Below are 26709 nucleotides of genomic sequence, written 5' to 3' on the forward strand. Positions count from 1 at the left end.
GGAAGGTTGCTATTTGTGCTGTCATTGAAGGACTGTTTTACAGCTATGTCTGCCCACTGGCACTGCTGCTGTCTTGGTGAGTGATTCTCAACTCGGGTGGCATGGCTGCCTGGGTGCATTGAGATCCTTTCAGAGGTTCTGCAGAAAGCTGTACCACGTGAATCATGTTTGCACGTGTCACATCATTCATTAACAAGACAGCCCCAGAGATTTCAAATAGGAACTCACGTTAAAAGCATTTCTTGTGGCTGTTCCGAGTCATCTGCAAAAAGAAAATTGCTCCATTATATTTCTGTAGTTAGAAAAACAGTAAAAACAAAGACTGACTCTTTCAAAGGGTGCCTCAAGCCTTTGTACCACTTGCTGGAGGATGGTACAGAGGAATGACTGATAATTATGGCCTGCCTTCAGTGGGCTCCACAGCCTGACTCCATATTGAAAAGAACTTTTCTAACTCTTTGAGTTGGTTTAATAAAAGATAGCCTTTACCCAAAGCACCTTGTCTGCCTATGTCCTTCGACCAACACGGCTGCAACCTATGCAAAACCCCTGCCTCCATACTGAAAGAAATGCAAAACTCTAGAACTCTCGGTTCAGAGGCGATACCAAAAATCATCTTTTTCTGCAAGCTTTCAGGCCCATGCGCACTTCCTCAGGCTGAGGGAAAGTTCAAGATGGTAAAAATCCCCAGAGATAGAAAATAAACTTTGCTGTTGGTAGATGTGTTCCTCTCCGTCCATGGCAGCTCAAAAGAGCAACTCACAGGAGGACACTCTCATACACTCAGAGGAACACGCACCCACCACAGCGTCCCCTGAGCAAAATGAAATATAATTTCTAGCTATGGGGACTTTTACCATCTTGACCTTTCCCTGAGCCACTCTGGAGCAGCCCTGTGCGCATGCGCACACACCTGCTCTCGCCTCCGGGCGTGCGCAATTGGGCGGCTGTGGGCGTTCCGCGCCTGCGCGGTCGTCTGCCGCGGGTCGCTGCCCGGTCTCCCAACGCGCGTGCGCAGCGGGCGCGACCCCTGTGGTGGTCCCGGGTCGCGCGGCGCGATCCCCGGAGGTGGCGGGAGAGGCCGCCCGGGTATGGGGAGCTCCTGGGGCCGCCCCCCGGCAGGGCCCGCCGCGCCCCCGGGCTGAGCCCGCGGCCGGTGGCGAGAGGAGCCACCGCCGGTGAATGGGCCCCGCCGCGGAGCCGAAGCAACCCCCGCCGCCGCCGCTGCGATGGCTCAGGAGAAAATGGAGCTGGATCTGGAGCTGCCGCCGGGGAGCGCCCCGGCCCCGAGCGACGGGGGCGGCCTGAGGAGATCCAACAGCGCCCCCCTCATCCACGGCCTCAGGTGGGCGTGGGGGTGGGGCTTCGGCGGGGGCGGAGCCTTCCCAGGTGGGCCGAGACGTGGCCTCAGGCCAGGCCCAGGTGGGGCTGGGGGTACTGACCCCATCTGCTGCATCCAGGTCGTGTCTGAGACGGCTCGAGATGTCTCGGCGGTTTCCACGGCACTGAAGGGATCCTAGCCTTCCTTGCACTTTGCGCAGAAGCTCCCCTGGCGTTGGGTTACCTCCAGCTAGGGGTTGGATGGAGACTTCCAGCCGATGTTTTTGCAGGCAGCGATGTTACGGTTCAGTGCCTCCTTCCCTGTGGGAGGGGGTTGCATTTTTGGGGCCAAATGTCAAGCCCTTGGGTTGCATTTTTCGGGCCATATGTAACACAGGTCTTGGGCACCTTCTAAGAAGATGTGAGACTTAGACCTGCTGTTGTTGGAAACCCGTCATGGTTGACCCATATTGCATAGGCCACTAGTGGCCTGGGCAGTCCTTGTGTTTGACACATGGTAGATCAGGCAGGGGATAGAGAGTAAAGCTGCGGATTAGACAGGGAATAGGGACAGATAGGGCAAGGACCAGAAAGCAGAGCAGCAGATCAGGCAGGGGAAGGGGGGTGGCACTTAGGGCAGGGTAGGACTGTTTCTGCCAAAAAAAAAAAGGTTGGCCATCACTGATTTAGATTTGCTTGTCTGAACTTCCCCTGAGGTTTCAGTTGCACGGCATTCTTCCACTCCCATTTTTTACATTTTGCCGTGTTGCTATATGGCATTTCAGCAATCGTACGCATCTCGGTGGTAATGATGAGTAGAATAGTAATAATCCCTTGGTCGTTTGTGTATCATCAGTTTAGTTTTATAAACCCTTGGGATACCTCATGATGCTATGAACCCTTGGGATTGATGATACTACAAGCAATATGTTAGGAGTAAAAACGCTGTCAGAAGTGGGTGCATGCAGGAACATCACTTCCTCATACCTGTAGCATCTCTGGATTGCAATTCTGGGTTAAGAATGAGGTGGGTATATGGCTGCTGACTTGTAGATATCATTTTGAGTCATCTTAGTTTGTGCTGGTAAACAACATGCAGTGCTGAGAAAGTTGTCAGAAAGATATGGCAGGTGTTAGACTTCATAAAATGCAAGGTGGTTTATTAAAGAATTTTATTAGAAAGCTAATGGGCACTGTAAAACCCGGTATTCTCCTGCACTGAAATTGCTAACATTGGTTTAAAAAAATTGGAGAACTTTATCTCTTCTCGCTAGTCATTTTTAGCATTAAGTGATTCTCTGGTTACAGCAGTGTCTATTTTTTATGCAATAGAATAAAGCAGACAGAAACTTCTTTGAACTTTTAGGCTGTGCAAGAGGAGAAATGTCATGGATAGTTGTTCTTCAATTGAGTGATGTAGTGTGCAAATGTGTTAACTGATGTATAAAGCAGGCCAAGAACAAAATAAAGAGACCATGACCTAAAACTTAGAGGAAAGCTTCATGGCTGGCTGTGGTCTATAGCAAAGACTTCTTCGTGCACAAAACTGTTAGGCAAAGAAATGGTTAACAAACACCAAATCCTGGATTATTTTTTTAAAAAGTAAGAAATTCCCAGGGGAAAAAAACAACTGAGAGACTTGCAGAGACTAAATAAGCTAGTATATGAACTTGTAGAGTATCACTGCTTTGCAGTAACTGCTTGTACATATGCTGTTTCCATGTGGTAACTGGAGGACAAATTACCTCACATTTACTACAGGGTAAATGCATGTCCCTGGGCAAATCGCTTGTTAGTGCATCGGGTATACTTCACCGTAACATCTTGCTTTTTACCCAGCAGTAAATTGTTCATGTGGCTATATCCTCATTGAACAGAAACAACTTCCTGCTTATGTTGTAATCACATTTTTTCCTTTTGGGGTAAAAAATAAATAAATAAAAGGAAGCTGAGTTCCTCAGTTGCCTCGGAGGCCCTGAGTTGCCAGATCTGTATAGGGCTTCCAGCACACCCGTTTGTTTGGTAGGGAGCTTGGGATCCAGACAGGTGGAGAGCCTGCAGCGTTTCCTAAATGAAACAGTTTGTTTCTTGGGGGGTGCAAAATCAATTTATTTTGCAATGTCCCTTTCACAGGAGTCTTTCCAATTTCTGTTTTCATCTGAATTTAAAAAATTGGAAATGTCTTCATTTTCTATGAAAGGGAAGTTTTCAGTTTCTGAAAAAACCCTGTTGGTTTTTGCCAATCAAGGTCTCCATGTTCATTTGCTTAATACGTAACTGCTAATCTGAAGATCAAAGTCAGTAGAAGAGAAAGGGTTAGATTCCTTCAAGCCTAGTTGCTCTTCAAGCTCTCTGTAAATCTCTCAAATGTTTTGGGTTTTTTTCTGGGGATTTTTTCACTTTTTAAATAATCCAGGATTTGGTGTTTGTTAACCATTTCTTTGCATAAGAGTTTTGTGCCATGAAGTAGTCTTTGCTGTAGACCAGTGATTCTCAACCTTTTTTGTACCAGAACCCATTTGTAAACGTTGATGGCCAGTCTTGACCCAGTGCCTCTCACTCCTGACCCACTGACCCCCCACCTCCAGGCCCCAGCCCCCCTGGTGTGTGGGGCAGGGGGTGGGTGTATGGGGCATGGTGGCAGGGGGGGCGGTGAGCAGCCTGTAGGCTAGAACTCTGCCAGTCTGCAAGGGAGAAGCCTGTTTCCCATGTTTTCCCACTTTAAAGGAATATTTTTAAAGTTTGTTTGTGGCCCTCATATTTTCTTGCAACCCACTTTTGGGTCGTGACCCATGGATGCGGAAATGCAGCTATAGACTACAGCCAGGCGTGAAGCTTTCCTCTGAGTTTTAGGTCATGGTCTCTCTCTTTTGTTCTTGGCCTGCTTCCTACATTGGTTAACGCATTTGCATTTACCATAGAGCAGCTGAATGGCGTTGCCTCCAGTTTTCCTCCAACTGTGATCAATGCCTGCGTCCATTCCCTCGTATTTGGTGTTGTTGAGAACGCAAGCAGTATTTTTATTCCAAATAAAGGGCGGTAAGTGTGTCTAGTGGCTTCAGGGGCTTCTAAGAAGTGGTTGGCATTAGTTTTGATGTTATTTGGTAGCTGTAGGCCACAGTACACCCACATAACAACAATATTACTAGATGCAACAAACAAACATTTTGAACCACAAACATCAGCTTCAGAAGACATGGTCAGTTCTCCCCTTGATAAAGCAAGCTACCTGCCAGTTTGGTGTTTAAAACCTTGGAAGGTGGGATGTGAAATGTTCTGCACTCACTGATAAGGTAATGGTTGTCTTCATCCAGGTGAGACTAGAAATGAACTGAGACAAAATCGGATAAACTGGGTAGTTTAGTTTTTTCACTGGGCCTCTGCGTAGGCCTAGCAATCAGGTTGCAAGGTTGGGGCCTTGAACTGTAGGAACTGAACATGTTTTTATGGTAATTAGAATTACAGTCTGACCTTTTTCACTGGGTATAAAGTTTGGGTGTTAGGAATGTAGTTAATGAAAGAAGAAGCAGGTATCAAACAAGAAGAGAGTCAAACTGTCACTGGGAAAGAGAGCACTTTTTGTTAAGTATATATTTTAACACAATATTACTAAAATCTGCCCCTTCATCTTGTTAGATGTCACTGTAATCATAAACAGGGATCCTCATTTTCTGTGGAGAAAAAGTGGAACATTTTTAAAAACACAAAAATCCACACTCTTTTTTTCAGCCTACCAAAAGCACATCTGTGTCCTGTGATGAGTGGCAATATTTCTGTGCTCTTTCTTTTTCCATGGTTTTTTCTCTTGGCCAGTGAGACACTCCCCCACAAGCTGATAATTGGCCCAGAGGAAAAAAATGGCAAAAATAAAACCAGAAATGGCACCATGCATTGTGGGGTGCCACTGTGTTTTTGGTAGCTCACAGAAAATCACAGATTCCACAGTTTTCTGTGGTTTTCCATGGTGAATGGAAAATTAGGATCCCTGATCATAAGTACTAAGACTTAAATGGATATACTGTATGTCTATTTTAACTTGCTGAGTGTTGCATTAGCCTCTTGCTGAAGAAGAGTCTTTTAACTTAAAGTTGCTGTCATGGATAAGATTTGCAACAGAATTTACTTTTGATCTCATTGGTTTAGAGGTTTGTTTTAGTGATTCACAAAATTATTCACAAAATTATCCTAGTGAGCAACTTGTTTTCTGGCAAGGACTGCATGTACTTTAACTACAAATTCACACTTCCCACCCCCCAGCAAACAGCCATAAACATTATGCAGCCACTCTGAAGACTCAACATGATTTGCATTGTTAACTAAAGCAGTTTGGGCCCGAGGAGGGAGGGGACAGGAGATTGGTTTCGGTGGATTCTCAACCAGGATGCCTTGAGATCCTTTCAAGGGTGCCATGCAGTTTTGGCACTGTTAGGTGGGCAAACATGATTCACAAGATAAATGCAGAGATTTCAAATAGAAATCCATAGTTGTGCCTTTTAAGTTCTTTGACTAGAGAAAAATAATACAGCAGTTTTTCTGTTGCAAAGAAAAGTGAAAGCATTTGCCAAGGTATGCCTTGTATCTAAAAAAGTTGAGAACCATTGCTTTAGTGGATGGGGTTGAAATAAACTTACATAGCTGTGCCTTGAAAACAAGTTACATTGAAATAATAGTTGACATTGCATTTGAAATAAACTTATCATAAAAGCTTTTTTTTCCTGGGTGAAGAAGTGGCTCTTCCATTTGACAAGTGTTTCTTTTCACAGCGATAATTCACAGGTGTTCCAGGCTAACATTTTGCGAACCCGCAGAAACAGTACAACAGTTATGAATCGTCATAGTCTGGTAAGAAAACTATTAGAGCAATTGCATTAGGCTTCAAGTGTAAGTGAGCAGACGAGATTAAAGAATAAAATGAGGCTGTTGACTGAAATTAATACTGCGTACTTACAACAGTGGTAAAATACTACTTAAAGACCATCTGGCTTTAGAAAACAGATTTAATTCTGAAGATAAGCTAATTTGTTTAAGCTACTGTTTTAAAATTGCTTTAAAAGTCCAATTTGCAGGAACAACCCATGTATTTAGTTCAGTTAACCTGGAATCCCAGTAATCTCTGCTTTAAAATTTGATTAAAACAACCTGACACCCTGACTCTAAATATTGCCTGTACTACTGATCCTAAGGATCAGACTCTCAGGACTATACAGTCTGACTTCCTGCATCACCCAAGCCATAAGATTTCCCTGAATTAAAAGAACATACACTTTTGTTTTTAAATGTTTCCATTATTACAATTCTGTAAACTTAAATGGCTTTATTAACGCATCACTTTTTAATTTAGTACAGTACTTATCCATTGTGTGAATTGTTGTGGAAAAATGGTTTGGATTGATTTGGTAATATTTTAGAACTTGGGCAAGAAAAAGTAAAATGGATTTGCTTGTTTGTACTGAAAGATCCCAAGTACTTGTGAGTTTTTGAGGTGTGATCAGAGACTTTTTGCCTGGCTTTTCTTAAAAATAAAAGCGTAAGTGTTAAATTTCTCCCAAAATATGTTCCAACTCTGTGTTAGGGAATAGGTCAGTTTAATACAATTAAACTGGTATAGGTCAGTTTATTGCAATTAGTATTTAATGCACTACAAGGATAAAGAGTGTCTTGAGCAAAAGAAAACTGACAGCACAAATATGGGGAATGGTGGCTAATTCTATATTGTTGACTTGGTCTCTGTTTGGGTTATCTCACTGGTGTGGGCAGGGAGGGATAATACTTGTCCTCCCCCCTTTCATAGTTTTATAGTAACTATGAAACTCTCTCCCTCCCTCATCCCAAGAAAATTAAAATTGGAGTTTAGAAAACTGCTTTAGACTTACTACAGAAAAAAATAATTCTTGATGGTTTTAAATTAGTCTTTCCGGGCCTTTGAAGTAGTGCTGGCCGCTTAAGAAATAAAGCATAACAGCAGAAGCACCACAACTATGGTTGAAGAAACACTTAATTAGAAGCTGTCCTATTCAGGCATCTTTGGAATTCATTTTAGGTTGATATTTCCATATTTGCTTTCAGGCTTTTCTTTCCAGAAGTTCACTGGGCTTCCTTCAGTCCTGCACAGCTTCACTTAAACAGATGGTATCAAAATGATCAACAGCTGGCAGAGCAGTCTCCCTTTAAGAAAAATCATTTTGAAATTGAAGTTCTTTTTCAGTTCACCTGAAGTGGAGCCACGCAGAAGCCATGGTGTCGCTCTGTCTTTTCAGTCTTGAAGATTAGCTGAGGCAAAAATATTTCACGTACCTCAAATAGAAATTAGCTCTTTGCTTTTTTATTTTAATACAAGCAACAGTAGTTCAGAAGAGTAAGTTAATGACCTGACGTACAGATGAAGCGAGCCCTGTAGACAAAGTTGAGACTGATGAGAAATATAACTACTGGAAATGGACATTCATAGCAACAGTGGTAGCAAGAATATTCCCAAAAATGAGGTATTTGCTTATTTGGTAAGAAATTAGGTGTTTTCCAGGGAAGGAAAATCATTTTCCGTGAATGTTTTTGTTTGTTTGTTTTCCCAGTGAGAATGTAGGAAGAATGGACTGCCTTGCCCTAGGTGGTGGTACAGTGGCCTCGTGAATGGAGCCTTTGCATGGGCCACAACCAGAGCTCAATTGCTAAACCATATCATCGCCTGAATGACGTGTTCTCTTCCCACAACTGAACATCTGCATACAGTGTTTGGGAAGCTTGTTCATCCTTCCCCAGCCCTCAGAGAGCTGTAGGTCAGGAACTCAGCAGCCGTTCTTGAGCTGTCTGGTCTTGCAGAGAAGGGTTCTTGTCCTGCAGCTTGGGGTAATCGGAGGAGTGGACAAGGATGCATGTAGTCTCTGCGTGGTAAAGCATGCTTGGGTAGAGACTCTGACTTTGTGTCGTGTTTTCCAAAAACTTGTTGGATCTGTTAACTAGGTATGTTTGGTGTCTATCAGCTTGCTTCTAGCAATTTGTTTTGGGATCAGCTCATCAGAAAGAAGTACTCGTATGTCCAGCATCCAGTTTGTGTTTCAGGAGGATGTATTTGAATCTGCTTCATTTTAGAGAGATTAAGGACAAGCATCTGGAGCTGTAAACTTTGTTCCTTAAAGCTTCCTTTTCTTCCCCCCACCTTGCATCTTGCCAGCAGCAGATAACTAAATTTTTTATGTATTAAAACAGATTGCATTTAGAGACTGTAAGCAGTTGCTTGGTCTTTTCGAAAAGCCCTGGCTGACTCTCAGGAGCTCTTAAATGGGCAGGTTTGTTTTGATACAGGTTAGGCTGAATCAAGATTTGTTTTAGGGCCCCTAGTTTAGCTTTTAAGGAATAGAACACTTCAGAGTGCCCAGGAGTCAGCAGTCCTGGCAGGGGGGATGAGGAGAAGAAGAAGCATGAGGAGGTATGTAGATTTAAATGATCACCTAAGGGTTTGTAATAGGGACGTTACCAGTTTTTGACCAGTTTTTTTCTCAGACAAAAATTAAATTAGTAGCTGTTTAGTATTGCTGCTGAAGTGGTATTGGATCTCAGAAGTGCAGAAAGAAGGTGAAGTATAGTAGTACCTTTAAAAGAAAAGAAGCAAGTCATTGAAATGAGGTGTTTGTCTTTCTCTGCTACTCTTACTACTGTTCTGATGAAAGCCAGCTTTTTCAGTAGCCATTGCATGAAGACTTGAACTTGTGCTTTTTTAAAAGGATTTCCAAAATAAACTTACACATTAATAAACTGATCAGCACTTTAAGTAAAGTGCAGTTGTAATATTTTAATGATGGAAGAACCAGAAGTGACAAATGCATGCCCTGCTCTGATATTTTTTATTTTATTTTATTTTTTTAATGTGCATGATATAGGTGGTCTCATTGCTTGTGAGTCTTCTGAGAACACTAGGCAGAATTAACTGCAGTCAGACATTTAATGATTTTTTTAAATTCTTGTAACTTGTGGGGGGTCCTTTGGAACTAGAAACAACTATCCAAATTGTCTTGCAAAATAAAGTTCCAAGTATGAAAAAATAGGTCTTAATGGTTTTAAGTTGCATGTGCAAATTTTTCATACTAGATTTAGTTTCTTATTCATAAGATGCAGTCAGTAATACTGTTTACCTAGATTGTGTTGAATAAATGACTAAGGGAACAGTTTGGGGTATGTCTATATGAATATGAGTATGAATTATAATGAAAGTATCTTAAGTGGCTTCATGCCAAATTCCACCTCCATATGCAGGAGACTGAAAGCCATTGCAGTTAACCAGCTTTGTTTCTGATCCCTCCTCATCTTGATGAATGGTCTTTCATATCTCAGGCCTCTAGCCATCCTTGTTCTAAAGGTGGGACCATATATATGCCCCCAGCCTGTGCCATGGGATTGTTCCCTCCTAAGTGCAGGACTTTGCACTTGTCCTTATTGAGTGTCATGAGATTTCTTTTGGTCCAGTTCTCCATGTTGTTGAGATCTCTTTGAATCCTAGCCCTACCCTCCAGCGTATCTGTGACTCTGCACAGCTTGGTGTCATCTGCAAGCTTGTTGAGGGTGCACTCCATCCCGTCTTCAGACCATTGATGAAAATATTGAACAAACCTGGCCCCAGGACAGACCCCTGAGGCACTCCACTTGATACCGACTGCCAACTAGGCATCAAACTGTTGACTACTGCCCTCTAAGTCCAGTGATCCAGCTAGCTGGCTATCCACCTTGCAGACAGTTCTGTTTCAGGAAAAAGTGTTCTTTAAGAGCCGGTCAGTTTTTTGATTATCCCTTATCATAGAAATCAAGTCACTCTTTTGCTCTTAAGCTCTGTGATGTCTAGTTCCCTGCAGAACAAGGCGTGCAACTTGTTGGAAACAGGAGGTAGGATCCTCAAATCGAATCACTTTCCCTGCTATCTTTCAGGTGTGTGCAAGGGTATTCTTTAAGAGCTTTTGCCTTTTTTCCTGGCAATATTCCCCACTGATATTCTGCTGATCTTGTTATATAGTATTTATAAAATTATTAAATAGCAATTTCAACCCCACCAAAGAGGCTATCAGGGTAGTAGAACCAGGGGTGTTTCTACTGTAGGGACCTGCCTGGTGTATGTATGTTGTGGGAGGGAACGACTGAGCTTTCTGAATGGATTGGTGTTCAGCTCTGCATCGGAGTCCACTGGGGGTGTGGCACATGCATGCCTTGGGGAAGTGGCAGAGTGGGAGTGGATAGGAATCTGCTATTGTCAGATCCTCTGCCCTGCAGGAGGGTCACAGAGCCAGCATGATCTGCTATGTGCTTTGTTTGCAGCCTGCTTTTTTTTGGTTGCAAAAATGCTTTGGAGCCCAGTGGCACAGCAGAGCTGCGCTTGGTTGACTTAAAAAGAGCTAATCAGAGCTATTCAGTTTTTACATTACATTCTGTGTATGTGCCTGCAGAACAGTTTGTGGTCTGCATCCAAGAACACTTTTGTGTTTTATGCTGACTGGAGGTTGGTGCAGCAAACTGATGAGTGAATGTTGATTCAGTGAGAATCAGAAAGGACTTAAAGTATGTTTCTGTGGGAAGCTGTAGAAGTCCGCTATTTGGAGCTTGGAGTTTCATGCCTACCCAAGCATATGCGGTTTATGCTGCATTATTTTTTTCACGTAGGCTGTGATGCATCCTGTGTTGTATGATAGAATGGCATGCATTTAATGCTGCTGTTGTCCCTTTTGCCCTCACACGTGCCCCAGTCAAGAGGCCATTTGGTATCGTTGGTTTTTGCTCAAGAATCTTCATAGCATGTGTGGTTCAAGCCTAGAGCTTCTGGTTAGTTACGGTGCTCACCACAGTCACTCCATACAATGTGAGAGGGGAAGGAAGAGCAAATACATTTTGAAGTAAATTTGCTTGCAACAAGCATAGTATATTAAATGGGTACTTTGTATCGGTCTTTCATCAGTCCCGTGGGACGCTCATGCCCGCTATGGGGCAGGGAGTTCCGGGTGGGAAATGCTGATCTCGTGAAGGAACATCTTGAGAAGCTGGATACCTTCAAGTCAGCCAGCCCTGACAATCTACACCCCAGGATACTCAAGGAGCTGGCGAGCATCATAGCCCAGCCCCTGGCACAGATCTTTGAAAACTCCTGGCGCTCTGGTATAGTGCCTGAAGACTGGAAGAAGGCCAATGTGGTGCCTATCTTCAAGAAAGGGAGGAAAGTAGGCCCATCAGCCTGGCTTCTATCCCGGGGAAGATCTTAGAAAAGTTTATTAAAGAGGCCATCCTTAATGGACTGGCCGATGCCAACATCCTAAGGGATAACCAGCATGGGTTTGTTGCGGGTAGGTCTTGCTTGACCAATCTCATTTCCTTCTACGACCAGGTGACCTATCACCTGGACAAGGGAGAAGAGATTGATATCATATATTTTGACTTCAAAAAAGCCTTCTGGTATCTCATGATCACCTGTTGGCGAAACTGGCCAATTGTGGCCTTGGGTCCACCATGATCCGCTGGCTGGGAAACTGGCTCTGTGGTCAGACCCAGAGGGTAGTAATTGATGGAAGTCACTCATCATGGTGTCCTATGACCAGTGGGGTCCCCCAAGGCTCTGTCCTTGACCCCATATTGTTCAACATCTTCATTAATGATGTGGACATTGGAGTCAGGAGCAGACTGGCCAAGTTCGCCAATGACACCAAACTTTGGGGCAAAGCATCCACGCCAGAAGACAGGCGGGTGATCCAGGCTGACCTGGACAGGCTCAGCAAATGGGCAGACGAGAACCTGGTGTTGTTTAACACTGAAAAATGCAAGGTTCTCCACCTTGGGAGGAAAAGCGAGCAACATCCTTATAGGCTTGGCAGTGCTACGCTGGCTAGCACTACGGAAGAGAGAGACTTGGGGGTCATCATTGACCACAAGATGAACATGAGCTTTCAGTGCGATGCTGCGGCTACTGAAGCGTTCAAAATGCTGGCTTGCATCCATAGATGCTTCTCAAGCAAATCCCGGAACGTCATTCTCCCCTTGTACTCGGCCTTGGTGAGGCCGCAGCTGGAGTACTGCATCCAGTTTTGGGCTTCACAACTCAAAAACGATGTGGAGAAGCTTGAGAGAGTGCAGAGAAGAGCCACGCACACAATCAGAGGTCAGGAAAGCAGATCTTACAATGACAGGCTGAGAGCCATGGGGCTCTTTAGCCTGGAAAAGCGCAGGATCAGGGGTGACCTGGTGGCCACCTGTAAGTTTATCAGGGGTGACCACCAGGATCTGGGGGAACATTTGTTCACCAGAGCGCCCCAAGGGATGACGAGGTGGAATGGTCATAAACTACTGTGAGACCGTTTCAGGCTGGACCTAAGGAAGAATTCCTTTACTGTCTGAGCCCTCAAGGTCTGGAACAGCCTACCACCTCCTCAAGCACCTACATCAAACACCTTCAAGAGCAAATTGGATGCTTATCTTGCTGGGATCCTATAACCCCAGCTGACTTCCTGCCCTTTGGGCGGGGGGCTGGACTCGATGATCTTCCAAGGTCCCTTCCAGCCCTAATGTCTATGAAATTTATGTGGGGGTAGGTTACAGTGTCTCAATAAACAGATGTAAATGTTTAGCTGTTTATGAAGGCTGGCATTAAGGCTAAGTACAGACAGTCAAAAAGCCCGAGGCTGAATCAATTCAATCTTTGCAGGTTAGTCTAAGCTGTGTGGATTGAACTGATAAGCAAATGACCAAACATTCACTTTTGATTCTGGAAAAGCAGCCACATGCTTGGGCCAGAAGCTGGGGGCGGGCAGTACTAGAGCACTTCTCTTTGCTTGGCTGGAGTAGACAGCTTGGGCTAAGGCTAACCCACCCACCCTCCAAAGGGGAGGTTGTGGGGGAAGTACAAAGCATCCTGGGATGTTGGCAGGCTGTGAGTTAACTTGAATCTGGAGGTGATATAGGACAGAAGTTCAATAAACTGATTTAACCTAAATCAGTTAAGTCTAATACTACATCCATCCAGGTTTATCTTAAACTGGCATTGGCCATTTTGAAAGCGGTTTATGTGCACTAAACTTCTGTTGTGTTACAGATGTGAACCGGTTTCCAATCACTTAGACAAGTTGATGTGTAATTTCTATCCGTAGCCTAACATACAGTGAGCATGATGTTGAGAGTTTTTTGCTTTGTGAGCTCCAGTAAGATCTTTGAAAAATCTAGTTTGATTACTAAGGGTATACTGCATTTTCTTACGTACCACAGGCTACCACATAAAGCATGCATGCTGTGGTTTGGTAGGTAGAACGTTGAAAAAATGGGTTTTCCAGAGTCACAGTCTAGAGCTGGCTTTTTTGTGGAAAGGCCATGCTACATGATGACTGTTAGCTTCTGTCTTCCAGCCAGCAAGCAGGAGTGGCACAGTCTAGTGTAGGCCCTTACACAGCCACACTCTGGTTTTGACAAGTTGTGTCCCATAACAAAGATATAGGTTGCCATCTCAGTAGTACATATCCCCTATGCCCTTGTTATGGGATACTGTACAATATGCTAAAAGTGGGTGCCAGTTGGAGAACAGGTGTGAAGATGTGAACAGTCCATTACATTCCTTGCTGCTTGCTGGCAGCCATCATGTAGAAGCATCACGATGCTGTGCTATGCCTCCACGTGGTGAAGTTCTGGTGAAGATCAGCTTCCCTGCTTAACCCATGCACTTATTTAGGAGGACTGACTTTTTTGCAGGGGAACGTTGTGGCTGATATGTGAGTAAATACAGCATTTAAAATGATAAAACGATGTTAGTTAAATCTTTATAGTGTGTTATGTCTTTACCAGATGGGTTTCTCAGTAGCTGTGATCTCCCTGATTAACAGAACTTTTTCCTTTTCTGCCAGATGCCATTTTAAATAGAATACAAAAAAACTCCAAAACCTACCACTTGTTTGTTGCAGTAATGTAATTTTCATGTCAACTTCCATCTTTTTTTAAATGTGGAGCTGTTAGAACGCAGAGCAGTTTGTGTGAATGCCCCGTACTGTGTATCTTACTATTAAAGCTAGTATGTGTTTTTTTTTTATTTCATTGTATGCAAAATGGTAAGTCTTGTTTTGAGGCTGTTGAAGGGCCTTGCTAATATTTCCTCCTGAGATTGAGAGAGTATTAGGAAGTAGGTATTGTCTTCCTGGGTTTTCTGGGGTTTTTTTGCAGTTTTAAGAATGTTTCAGCAGTATGATTGGTTTTTTTTAGTTGTTGCCATCATCTCCTGTTCGTATTCCTAGCAGCCGCCTTCATCAAATCAAACGGGTAAGAGCAGATTCTGTTTCCTTTTGTAAATATAATTACAAATGATCATTTGATTTCATTTAGAAGCAAGTTTGTCTATAAAGTGTTTACACTGTTCTGTCATTTCAGTGTGCCTTTAAAAGAAAAAGAATATCATTTCAGAGTTGCCAAGCTTTACAGACTGTAGAATATCTTTTTATGCCCTTGTAGACTGAAACCCTGCTTTCTCCTTTACAAGTGGTGATCTGCCAAACATTTTTCTCTTCTATGTACAGAGGGGGTGGTTCCTACCTCTTTAACATCTCCCGCAATCTAGACCTTGGGGTTCTTTGTATTTTTCTGAACATGAGTATATTGGAGTCTTCCCGTTTGCACTGGGTGTTCTCGGAGAGCCATTGGCTTTGGAACATCCCAAGCACGAGATGTCATGATCTGACCCATTACAGGGTCTGGAACTAGTAGGAGTTTTTTTGTGTGTGGTGTGGCACGTTATGGTTAATCAGAGAAAGTGACCCGAGTTTAGTCAGAAGCAGTTGAGCCCAGAGTGCCTTGAGACGAGAGGTGCACTGTTCAGCAGCCTTAACATGCAGCACATTCAAGACTGAAAAGCTAGTATGATGCTGAGGGATTACAGTACAGTGGAGGGGCCCGCCGAACCAGGTGTCCTCCACCTTCACGTTTTCTGTCTCGCTCTGTTCTCCTCCTCATGAAACACTTGAGTTACCCTTTCTTTATATAATGTTTTATTATAGCTTTATAGAAGCATCTTCTTATCTTGGAAGCTGGATTTTATTCCTTTCTGGCTTTGAGCTTTTCAAAACCTGGTGGTCTATTAAGTTTGTACAATATTGTTTTATCCCTAGATTACATCAAAGCTCAAACGTGAATGCAGTTTGACTGTGAATAAAATATTAAATGCATTCTTGTTGTACTTCATTAGTTACAAGTGTGTTTCATTATGGTTAGTTCAATCCAAAGCATTTGAATTAAAGGAAAGATTTAGTTTTCTCTTTCAGAAGGAGAGGAAGAATCCTAAAAAAGTGAATTTCCAAAGAGAAACCTCACGTAGTGCAAACTCTGCAATAGGGATTTGGGATATTAAGACTTGATTGAAGCAGAGCCATAAAAAATGCTTTTTTTTTTCTGTTACTCAAGTGGTTGAGGCATTTACCTTCATGCACTTGGGAAATGCAGTCATACCTTAAAATTATATTGCCTGCCATGTTAAATTGTTTTTTATAAGAAGAAATATTAAAATTCTATACTGAAGAATGTCTGGGGTAGTTTCCCCAGTGTCTAAGAGGTGTTATGAAAACAAAGTAGCTTCTGCTTCATGTGGACCTTATGCAGTTATATTTCATGAGCACACTAGGAGATTTGTAAGGAAATTTTGCTTTATCTCTGAAGGAACCAAAGCCAGGCTCACAAGCACCTGAGACATGTAAATAATACTCTGATAAGACGGTGACCATACGTGTCTTGCTGCTTATATCTAGCAAAAGCCTGAGATTATCAATACTTACAGTAGTTAAGTTACATTTTTCCCTTTATATCCAAGTGAACTGAAAAGGGAGTTCTGACCTATATAAAAAAAAAAATATCTCCACACACATTCTGAAAGATTCCTCTCTTAATCTCTTTCAGGAAGAAGGAATGAGTTTGATGAACAGAGAAACAGTACATGAACGGTGAGTGTTAATAGGCCAATGAGAGTACTTTAACTCAGTCTCTGTGGGCCTGGAACAATGATTTTTTTTCCCTCTTTATAGGGAAGTGCAAACAGCGATGCAGATGAGCCAGTCATGGGAGGAAAGCTTGAATCTGGTAATATGCTTATACTTCATATTCTTTTTGCTTATACTTCCAAGTTCTTTTTGTTAGTGTTATAATATTATCCCTATTTTGTTGTCCACAGAATACTAATTTCTCAAAAAGAATTTCAACAGATTGGGTTTGTTGCTAAGCATTGCTAAATTTAGATCTAGCAATAAACTTTGCGGTCACCTTATTATAGGTTTTATGTAATAATGAGGTATGATGTTCAGGAGCATATGGTTATCGTGCTAGCTATGGGGTTGCTTTTTGGCCTGATATGCTCCAAGGAAGCTTTGTTCACTCCTATTGTAATTTTAATTTGTTCTGACATCAGCACATCATGTTTAAAACTACTTTCATCAAAAATATACAATTTGTCCCTTACATAATCACATTAGTGAATTCTTATGGGTAACCACTTGTGCGGATAACTTCAGCATCTGGTTCCATTTCACACACAGCAGACTTTGAACTGATTAGTAATGTAGAGCTTGGCCCATAAAATATTGCTTTAAAGCAGTTGGCGGTGATTATATGTGCTATTATACTTACAGAGTGACAGTGATTTTGAGAAATCATCATCCCCCAAGCAAGTAGACTTTGTCCCAGTTTCTCCAGCTCCTTCCCCTACCAGAGGAATAGGGAAGGTAAGAAAAATGAAGTACTAAAAATCTTGCTTCATGAATACCAATAGTACAAAACAGTTAGTTATTAGAAAAATAAATAAAACATATAACGAAGCTTACTGCCCGCCTGAGCTCTGCATGGCCACATACTGCAAACCAAAAATTAAAAGTTGAAAAATGTGAAGTAGCAGCTGTATAAACTATGGATACACATTTATATACAAAATACCCGGTAAGTATCAATGCTAAGCAAATCTGTTGATAAATATATACAATTTTTTTTTTTGTCTGTCTTTACCTACCAGTGGGGGGTGGGAGCCCCTTCTCGTGAGTTGGTTTAATCAAACTGGCTAAGGAAATAAACACATGAACCAAGTTGTGAGTTCTGTGTAGAAGTAATATATTCCAGCACTTTTCTGTGACAACCCAAGGTGACATTTTAATGTGCCCAGCCATAGATACTAGGCATTTTTAAATAGATTATGGAATACATAGGCTAATCTGGCTTGCTTCCTGTGTTAAGGCCTGAGTGGTATTAATATTCCCAGATTTTTCAGTTTTCTACATGTTAGGAGGTTTGTTTTTCTTGTGTATGTATTTCTGCTACAGAAATGAAGTATGATGTTTGTGTGTAAATAATACAACATATTTTGTTCTCAGCAATGTTTCTCACCGGCTTTGCAAAGTCTGGTTAGTAGCAGTGGGTTACCTCCAAGTCCTAGCCCTAGTCCAACCAGGCGTTTCTCGAAGTAAGTATGAGACTCCATATTGTTAATGTTTTACAGTTTTATTTACTTGTGACTTCTGAAGCGTAGGTTTTGTCTTAAGGCTATTCTTCCTGTCACGTCACAGGTCCTACAGAGGGACCAACTCAATTCATAATTTTGACCAACTGCTTCTGGCAGAGCTGGTTGATCCTGTGGTGTATTGGTGCAAGCAGTCAAAGTTGCTGCTGTGTCCTGAGTCACTTAGTCTTCCCTATCTGTAAAGGACATGGTATTTTGGCCATGGCAGTGTCTTGTCCAGCAGTGTCATGCAAACGTGGTGAATCTCTTTGGTACTGCTGCTGACTCTCACGCTTTAAGAGGCTGGAATCCTTCCAGGTTTTAGTTTAGAAAGCTGCCTTATTTTGGGGTGCCCTTCTCACCATCAGTAAGTATACATGCTAATAAAGAAGCTTTTGAGAGTTTAAGCCAGTTGTTCTCAACCAGGGTGCTCCGGCTGTATCACTAATGTCCTTTTGCTGCCTTAGGACTCACTGAGAACCCTAAAGCAGGACAAGAGAGCTGACCTGGACTGTAGCTTTTCTTGGTCCCAACCTCCTTGCACTCTTCCCGGAAACAGAAATGCAGGACAGTTCCCCCACACGCCTCTGTTTCCAGAAGGAATGTAGAGGGGACCAAACCAGGAAGGGCTACGGCCCAGGCCAGCTCTCCTGTCCTACTTCAGGGGTCATCAGGGAGCCCCAGTGCAAAAGAAGCACAGGTACGTGCCACAGCTCTTCCGAGGCTGGCTGTGAAGCAGCCATGCAGACTGTTTTACCTGGAGGCAGAATCACCTGATTGAGAAGCACTGAGGTTGGGGCAGCACCAACTGTGGTCCTTAACCAGGGATGCTGCCGCATTGGAAAAAAGTGGTGGGGGGGTCCTCCGACTGAAAAGGATGAGAACTGCTGGTTTATGCACATGTTGGGCCGGACATATTGAAAGTATATCCCATAGGCTTTCTGATTTCTTAGAGCAAGTGTCGGTAGCATTGTTTTTAGAGTAGTTTCATGTATGAAAATTCTTGGGTCATTCTGCCTCATAGTCTCTTGCCTTTCCTATTGGTGCTCGCCTTTCAGTGGAGCCCTGCATCGAATGTCTTTGGTTAGTCTCTCTATCTACTCGTTTATTTTTTTTTATTTTTATTTTTAAAGCAGGAGAAGCCAGAGTCCTATCAACTGCATTCGCCCAAGTGTTCTTGGGTCAGTAAAAAGAAAAGGTACATAATGCATTTCTAATTCAATGTTTAGGCATAATTGTTAACTTTTATATGTCTGTACATATGGTTTTGTTTTTTGTCCTGGAATTTGCTAGAAAAACAGCTGAGAATTAGCAATAAGCATTACAGATACTTCAAAGGAATGTCTCTGCATGTGGGCTGATAAACTCCCAAATTACCTGTTGTTTAATTAAAATCAGAATCTCATTAAAATGTTTATTCTGTTTTGATACGTATCCACTGATATAAAATTACATTGGTTTCCACACAGGTGTGTAACCTCTGTTCTAAAAGATTTCTTGGTACTTAATTTTGTGAATAGAACAAACCAAATGCATGTATGTTGTAGACTTAATTTCAGGTGCACAGTTCATAACCACACAGTTCACGTGCAAATCCCTGAACTCGCATTGAATACAGTTCTCAAAACTCAACGGCCACCTTACCTATGGAAAGCCCAGCCACATCATCTTATTATCTTGTTTAGATGACGTACCTCAGTCCTTCCTCCTATTCCTGGCCCATGCGCCTTCATTTTGAGTCAGTTCTGTTGGATCTGTTTTTAAAAGCTTTCTTTCTCCTCACTTTTTTAACAATGACTTCTTGGCTCAGTAAGTCGCATTTTGAAGCACTTGCAGCTGAGCTCTTCTTTTTCTGCCAAAGAGAAGGAAGGGGAGGACCAGATCGTGTTTGTGTTTGAAACTCTCTTGAGATTTACTAGCTGAGCTCTGAAAAGTGCTGCTGGGACTCTTCCTTTGCTTCTCCCAACACCTCTGCCCTGCAGGTACTTCAAAATGGTGCTTGATGAGAAAATAAGTTACTGTTATTGAAAGGAGCTTTAAAAGTTACTTTGAGAGGTTTGTGTTAAGGAGAGACTTGGAACAATAACTTCAAAGCTAGCTGAGCAGAGGATACTTCCGCACTAGCTGTCAGAATATTTCCTAGGATACAGTAGTTCAATGAAAGTTAAGAAGTAAACCTATTAGTATTTGTGTTAAGATAGTAGTTATTCAATTAAATATTTAAGATAATTGGGGTGTGGGACTGTTAATCCACTGGGACATTTTCAGGTATTGTCACTTTGGGTGGTATTTGAGGTTAATATTCCAGATGCAGACATAAGAAATACTGCAGCTGAACGTTAAGACTTTGTGTTAGTGTAATAAATTGAGTATATTTGTTTCAAATAGCAAATAGTTATGTCAAATGAATGGTTGTACTCATGACCAAAATTTGGACCTGAGTTGTGCTTTAGCTTTTTAGAGCATAATTTGCATCTGATTTAATGGGGTTTTTTGTTTCTGTTTGTGTTTTTTTGGGTGGGTGGGGGTTGTTTTGTTGGGTTTTTTTGCATGGTACATTCATTCATATTGATCAATGTCAGTCTTATTTTAAATTAGTATTTGCTTTCTTTGGCTGATAACCATTACAAACACGTTGATTTGCCACTAAATATAGCAATAGATACATTTAGCATAAAGGCTTGGAGGAGACATTGTATCTATACATATTTCTTTAAATGTAAATATTTTATTTATTTTCGTTATTATTTTGGTTTATGATTTGTGTCAACAGCATTTGACTAAAACTTGGAATGCAATTATAAATACACATGGCCAACATTTTTAAATGTAGTTAAAGCCAGCTTTAAAGCATGTTTTGAAAGCTGTTTACACTTACACCGTTCTGGTTTAATAAACAAAGGAAATAGCTAGTTCGTGACATTGAATTGGTTATTTCTGGCCAGTGTGGTCTGGAGGTATTTAGAATCGGTAGATCTTGAGCCTCGTTTTTTCTTCTTCCAAACCTGAGCCTTGTTTTTTCTTCTTTGGAAGAAGAAAAGTTTTCCTGCTTTTTCAACTTCCGTGCTGTAAAGGAGCTAATCATTGATTGAATGAACTGAAACAAGGGAAGCAGTTTCTCTGCATCTGCAGAAGATGCTGCTGTCAGAAGCTGGTTTACCACTTCAACATTTACCAGGTGCTTAGGCAGTGATTTTTCACTAGGTCACTGATTTGACTTTTCTTGAAAGCATCAGCGGTAAACATACATGCTGGAACGTAAGTGTTATTGAAATGATCGATTGTAATGGTAAACAAGCTTAATATTAATCGCCATCATCTCAAACTTACACTTAAAAATAAGTGTTTAGTTTAAACCAAAAATTCATCCACCTTTTTTGGTTTGTCAAAGGTGAAATGGAAACAGAGGATCCACCAAAGAGATTTTTCCAAGGAACTCCCAGCATGCTTTTGCCCGAAGTTTCTCATCTGGCAGACCTTGGGGCATGGTAAGTATTGCTCCGTCTTGTAACTCCAGTCAGGAAGTGTAAAGATGTCTTCGGTATCTCATCTAAACTCCTGGAATAGGTGGGCATACTTGAAGTAATACAGAGTTAAATAGGATAAACCAAGTATTTTGTAGCATTTTATTTATTATCTATGACTGCTGTGTTAAAGAGGTGTCACAATAGCCAAATGGGTTCTGTTCTCTCTGATACAGGGGTGGGCAAAATGTGGCCTGCGGGACAGATGTGGCCTGCCAGGTCATTCTAACTGGCCAATGGGGCCACTAAGAAATGCAGAAAATTAATACTTATCCACTCCAGCTGCCTGTCATGCGGCCCTCGATGGCTTGCCAAAACTCAGTAAGCGGCCCTCCACCCTTAATAGTTGCCCATCCCTGATATATGATTAATATTTTCATAATTTAAGCATATTTTGAGAAGTAGGACATTGTGGTTGGCTTCTCTGAAGCTCTGCTTTCAGGAGTCAGGATCGTATTTTTAATATTAATGCCAACCTGAGTTACTGACATTTTCATGCATTTAACTATACATGCAAAAGGTAGTCCTTTCCTAAACTGTAACTATTCTGGTGAAGATTGAGGGAAATGTTATGTACAAAAAATATAATATGGAATACTATGTGCAAAATGATAATGAGTGTCTACTTTTGAGTGAGGAGTTTTGTTTCTAGTTTTTGTTTGAGTAAAAAAAAACAGCAGTAAATGACCATGTGCAGTTAGAATTTCATATGCCCTGGGATATAGGTAATAAATATTTCTTGCTTATTTTACCATCTAGTCTGAGGTGATAATTGCTTATTCCCACTGAGCCATCTGGAAGGAAAGCACTCCATTTGAAAATCCCCATGGTAAAAGATAAAATGATAGCAGAGCTGGCTGAATAATCCATTATATTCTTGATCTGTAAATGTCCCACTAGTGACCAGCTAATCTAATCCATAAACAATTCTTTGGGCCAGTTGAATAAACTAATGAATTGACAAAAATGGTTGTTTTTGTTGGTTGGAAACAATTTTATTATAGATTGCTGTGTATTTTGTTATATAGAACAATATAGATAACATTAACTGGTTTTTGAAGTTGCCTGATTCTTGCTGTTAAAGTCCTTAATAGCTAATGGAAGCTAGTATTTTAAATGTCTGAGAATAAATAGAAATTAGAATGATTGACCAAAATGGGGGAAAATGCAGGTAATTGGCTGTGTGGATACGTGACTGCTTTGCATTAGTAGTATCCCATTTCAGATTTTCTGAAAGCAATCAGTATTTGTTACTTTTCCATAGAGATATATTTGTGTTGTATTTAGAGGAGAAAAGAATTATTCCTGGAATTCAAGTGGCAATAAACTCTAAAATCCTATTTAGTTGCAGTCAAATAAAACTGATGTCTGGAGCTGACTACTTGAAAAGGCAGGTTTTTTTTAAATCTAGTTCCAATTCATTCTGTCAAAGATGTGAAGATAAGTGAGTATAAACCTCCTGAGACTAACACCATGACCCCAAAAGTGTTATTCTTTTGTGTGTTGATGTTGTCCTGTGACGCTTCCTTTGTTTCCAGTTTGTCTTCCCATACTCTTGATGACAATAGAAACAGCGCTGGATCTTCCTGTGATTCACCAGGTGACGTTGATACCACCACAGATTCTCCAGCCTCACTTCCCGACTCCAGATCTCCATTTCTACCAGTTGATCTTACAGCTAAGTGACCTATCGATTGAGAAACTGTAGTCCCCCGAATGGCAAAAACAAGCTGGAGAGCAATAAACCTTTCTACAATGTGTGACTGAGTTTCTTATGATCCTGTTCCTCATAGGAACTTTCAGAAATGTCTTTTATTTCTAGAAAACTTCCATAATAGTTCCTTGAGGAAGAATTCACGTTTATAGTGATTTGAATGACATTTACTAAAAACAGTAAGCATTTGAACTGTGAACGTGTTCTAAGATATTTTGTGTCTGTACACATGTTGTCGATTTTACAACAGATGCTGTGTGGCTGAAGTTACAAACACGTATGTTTCTTCATAAGGGGGAAGCTTGGCATTTTAAAGCTACGTGCTTTCTGTTCTCACTAGTTTAGAAAGGTGCTGTTCTAGGTTTCAAATAGCTGCCTTTATTGGATTCTCTCTCCTCTGTCCATCTAATCCCAACTGATCAGTTTATTGATGTTTATTCATTTTATTCCCTGTGGATTAAGTATTTAATTTGCTGTTTTTAAAAATGTAAATGGTATTGTTGATAGATAATTGAAGCTTGAGTCCATGATTTTGGCTATTGATCAAGTTTACATTTGGATTAAGTATGAAAAGAGCAAGTGAGCATGAATTACCAGCTTATGTTCGCATGTCACATTATATTTGGAAACATGATTGCTGGCATGATTAAACACAGGCTTAATGTGGGGGACATTGTTTGTCAGGATAGCCAGCTTCCTTTTTCTCCAACTGACTAGTGATAGATACTCGGCAAAAGATTCTTCTGTAGGAAAATAGCAGTCATACTTTAGAGGAGAGTATTAAATCCCAAAGCCCTGAATTAAATGCTTCAGAAGAGAAAGGACCAGGCAGTGTTTAAGCCCAAACATTGGAGAGCATGAGAGCATTGAGCAAGAGACCCTTGGAATACATGCAGACCAAAGGAATCAAACATGAGCAGTTAACTCTGCTCTGCAAATGCAAAACAATCTTTAACTTCTGTCTATGAATAGCAGCCCAGTAGATGTATTAACTTCCTCAGTAACATGGCATGAACGGATTTTTCTGGTGCAATAAACGTAAAAAAAAAAGTTTAAATGTAGCATCTAGCAACCCAGGAGCAGATTGCAGGATTCCTATAATAGGTTTAAAAAAAGACAGTATATCCGGAGGTATTCTGATCTCAACACTAAAAGGTTCCCAAGTATTTGCTATCCTCACGTAGCTTGATGCAGTGAAGTTTTGTTTTGTTCCCTTCCCGAGTGTTAAGACCACGATCCATGGTGGGAAATGAGCAGTGAATGTAGGGAGGCTTGTCGACAAGCTGGTGGTATTGCAGTTCCCCATCATAGTGGCTGATTCATGCAAAAAAACTTCGACAGGGCAGAGGCAACACACAAGAAGGAAACTGAAGTTGGGAAATATGAAGATCTGTGATGACGGAGGACCAAAGATTTATTTCCATTCTACTCCTATAATAAATACATATAGTATTTATCTCATGGTCTCTTAGCTGCAGCACGACAACACAGTTTACTATAGACTCTTCATGCTTCCTTATTACACAATTCACTTTTCTAGTGTTCTGACGCTTGCTTTCCTGCCTTCCCAATTGCAGACAAGCAAAACTTTAATAGCTATTTTCTCTTTAATATGTATAGTATAACTTTATTTTGTAATATCAAACATGCCAAAGACTTTTATTTTGTATTCACTCTCTTCTGCAGTGGGGACATGACTATAGATTTTTATGCTTATCTTGTTTTTTCACAGATAGACCTTTTTATGTCTCTGTTCCAGTCCTTTTAAAAAGATGCATGAGTAAAAGGCAATGACAGCAGTTGTATTGTGTGTGGGGTCAACATGTCTTTTCTCTGTTAAATATTTTATGCTGGCTTTCCAAATAAGTGCCAATAAAGAAAATTAGAGAAAATAAGGATGGCGTGCTGTTTCTGGAACATGCTTCTGACCAAAGACTGTCACCATGTCTTTGTCGCTTTCTCCTCTGGATCATTCGTGTTTTTAATTCCTTGAATCAAAATGCTTTCTGCAGCCAGGCCTGGGTAAGTTCTGTTGCAAGCTTGATTGAAATTCCATAGCACATTCTCAGTTCAGCAGCACGCCCTTGCAGCAGGCAAAGCTTGTAACAAGTTCAGGTAAACTTAAAAACAAATAGGTTTTAATCGTTTTGGAAATAGTTTTTGCTTTTGCACTTGTGCTTGCTATGCCACCTGGTATACTGCAGTGCAGAGATTTGTAATGAAAATGTGCTTCATTTAGAAAGCTAGATATTATAACAGCTGGGGAAGTAGGAGGCACTGAGCTCCCAGGAAGAAATGGGGGAGAGATGTTATGACTTTGCACTCACAGGCAGTTGTTACTCTTGGAACAGAGGAACTTTCACATCTCTGCAGCACTTCTCTTCCCCTGCCTTCCCCCCCCCCCCCAATTTACAAAAACAAAACCTATGAATATGCAGTGAATGCAGCACTCATTTGTCATTGTGCTGTTGGCCAGTTGCTGTGCTGTGCCTTGGAACTTGAAGGACTGGTCACTTCTTTCACTTGAAAGAAAACTTTAACTCGCAGAGCAAACCAGAGAATGGGATTGTGTGCTCATTTGCATGGCCACGTAGCTGTTTCAGACATGGTTCTAACTAGTGACTAACAGCTGTATTCATCCTTGTTATGCTACACTGGTCATCTTGGTAATTCTCCACGTATGTGTCAAAACTTCTGAACATGCATCTAAAAGTCCTGTTTGACTGGCATCAGGCTAGCTCCGCTCTGACCGTCTTGGATTCTTTTTCGATTCGGTCCTCTTGCCCTTACGCTGCTCGGGTGCAATTCTCGACTTTCCCAGTTCTTAGACCATGTTTACGGTACCCTGTATATCAACCCTTTTTCTCGCACATATTGCTGTTTGGGAACCTTTCAGGATTTTGTGATCGGCCTCCATTCTTAAATCCCACCTGCAGGTGTGAGCAGCAGGAGTAAAGCTTGTGGAGAAAAAGGTATCAAAAATACTTATGTCTTACTTGAAACTCTGACCACGCTTTGGTGTACCAGATTTAGCTCCTCCAGACACTGCAGCAGGTGTCTGAATCTGGCTCTCCTGAGCAACTGCTAGTTTCCTCTTGAAAGGTAATGATTTGTCCTAGCTCCCTGTTCCCTGTCTTTGGCTCCTTTGGTGAAAAGCAGTTGTGCTGGCTGCACTGAGAAGAGAGAAGCAGAATCTTTGGAGCTAATTAATGATTCTGATGTTGTCCTTTGATAATTAGGGTGTTTGCTGCAATGTAGCTATACGAGGCCCTTCCGGTCTGTCCCTCCAGACTGAGTTAAATCAACATGTTCCTGCAGAGAAATGATCAAGCCAACATGGAGCATATGAAGCATTGCAGCTCTGAATCTGTTACAGCTACATTTTGAGCTGATTGGAACAAATCCCTGAAAAATAAATTTCCCAAAGCTTGTAGAGTTTTAAAAATAAACTAAATGAATTAATTTCTGGCCATATTTTCATCCTTGCTTTATATCCACCCTGGCTTCCTCCACATCCACCCTTCTCTTTGGGTTTTGATGCTCCTTGGCAAGGTCTCATAAATGTTATTACCAGAAATCCTTTAAGGCAAAGATGATAGAGTTTTTCTTAAGACACACCGTTGGCTGCATAGCTTTTGGTGCTCTGCTGTGGGCATTGAATAGCAGCTGTCGGCCCAAATACTCTG

General features: G+C 41.5%; 1 protein-coding gene across 4 annotated transcripts; it reads left to right on the plus strand.

Annotated features, from left to right (window-relative positions):
• Positions 1-967: 967 nt before the first annotated feature.
• Positions 968-24918, plus strand: LOC149858007 (P2R1A-PPP2R2A-interacting phosphatase regulator 1-like). 4 transcript variants are annotated; one of them, XM_090061805.1, is made up of 10 exons: positions 968-1345; positions 6084-6162; positions 14524-14580; positions 16204-16247; positions 16329-16383; positions 16929-17021; positions 17661-17749; positions 18922-18983; positions 21177-21273; positions 22848-24918. In XM_090061805.1, exons 1-10 carry the CDS (start codon positions 1230-1232, stop codon positions 22993-22995), a joined length of 840 nt encoding a protein of 279 aa, XP_089917931.1. In that variant the 5' UTR covers positions 968-1229; the 3' UTR covers positions 22996-24918. The 4 variants fall into 4 exon arrangements, with proteins under 4 accessions (XP_089917931.1, XP_089917930.1, XP_089917933.1 ...); XM_090061804.1 differs by having other exon boundaries at positions 970-1345; positions 18919-18983; XM_090061807.1 differs by lacking the exon at positions 16929-17021 and having other exon boundaries at positions 970-1345.
• Positions 24919-26709: the final 1791 nt, after the last annotated feature.

Source organism: Crocodylus siamensis, chromosome 8 (genome assembly GCF_052110815.1).
Source record: "Crocodylus siamensis isolate JL-2025a chromosome 8, ASM5211081v1, whole genome shotgun sequence".
In the NCBI taxonomy this organism is placed as follows: domain Eukaryota; kingdom Metazoa; phylum Chordata; order Crocodylia; family Crocodylidae; genus Crocodylus; species Crocodylus siamensis.

Bases quoted from the DNA above. Each gene is read 5' to 3' on its own strand.
- LOC149858007 (XM_090061804.1), top strand. From the start codon at position 1,230: ATGGCTCAGGAGAAAATGGAGCTGGATCTGGAGCTGCCGCCGGGGAGC. The intron at 16,248-16,328 runs GTGAGTGTTAAT...CCCTCTTTATAG, and splicing joins AGAGAAACAGTACATGAACG to GGAAGTGCAAACAGCGATGC. The intron at 17,750-18,918 runs GTAAGTATGAGA...TTATTTTTAAAG, and splicing joins CCAACCAGGCGTTTCTCGAA to CAGGAGAAGCCAGAGTCCTA.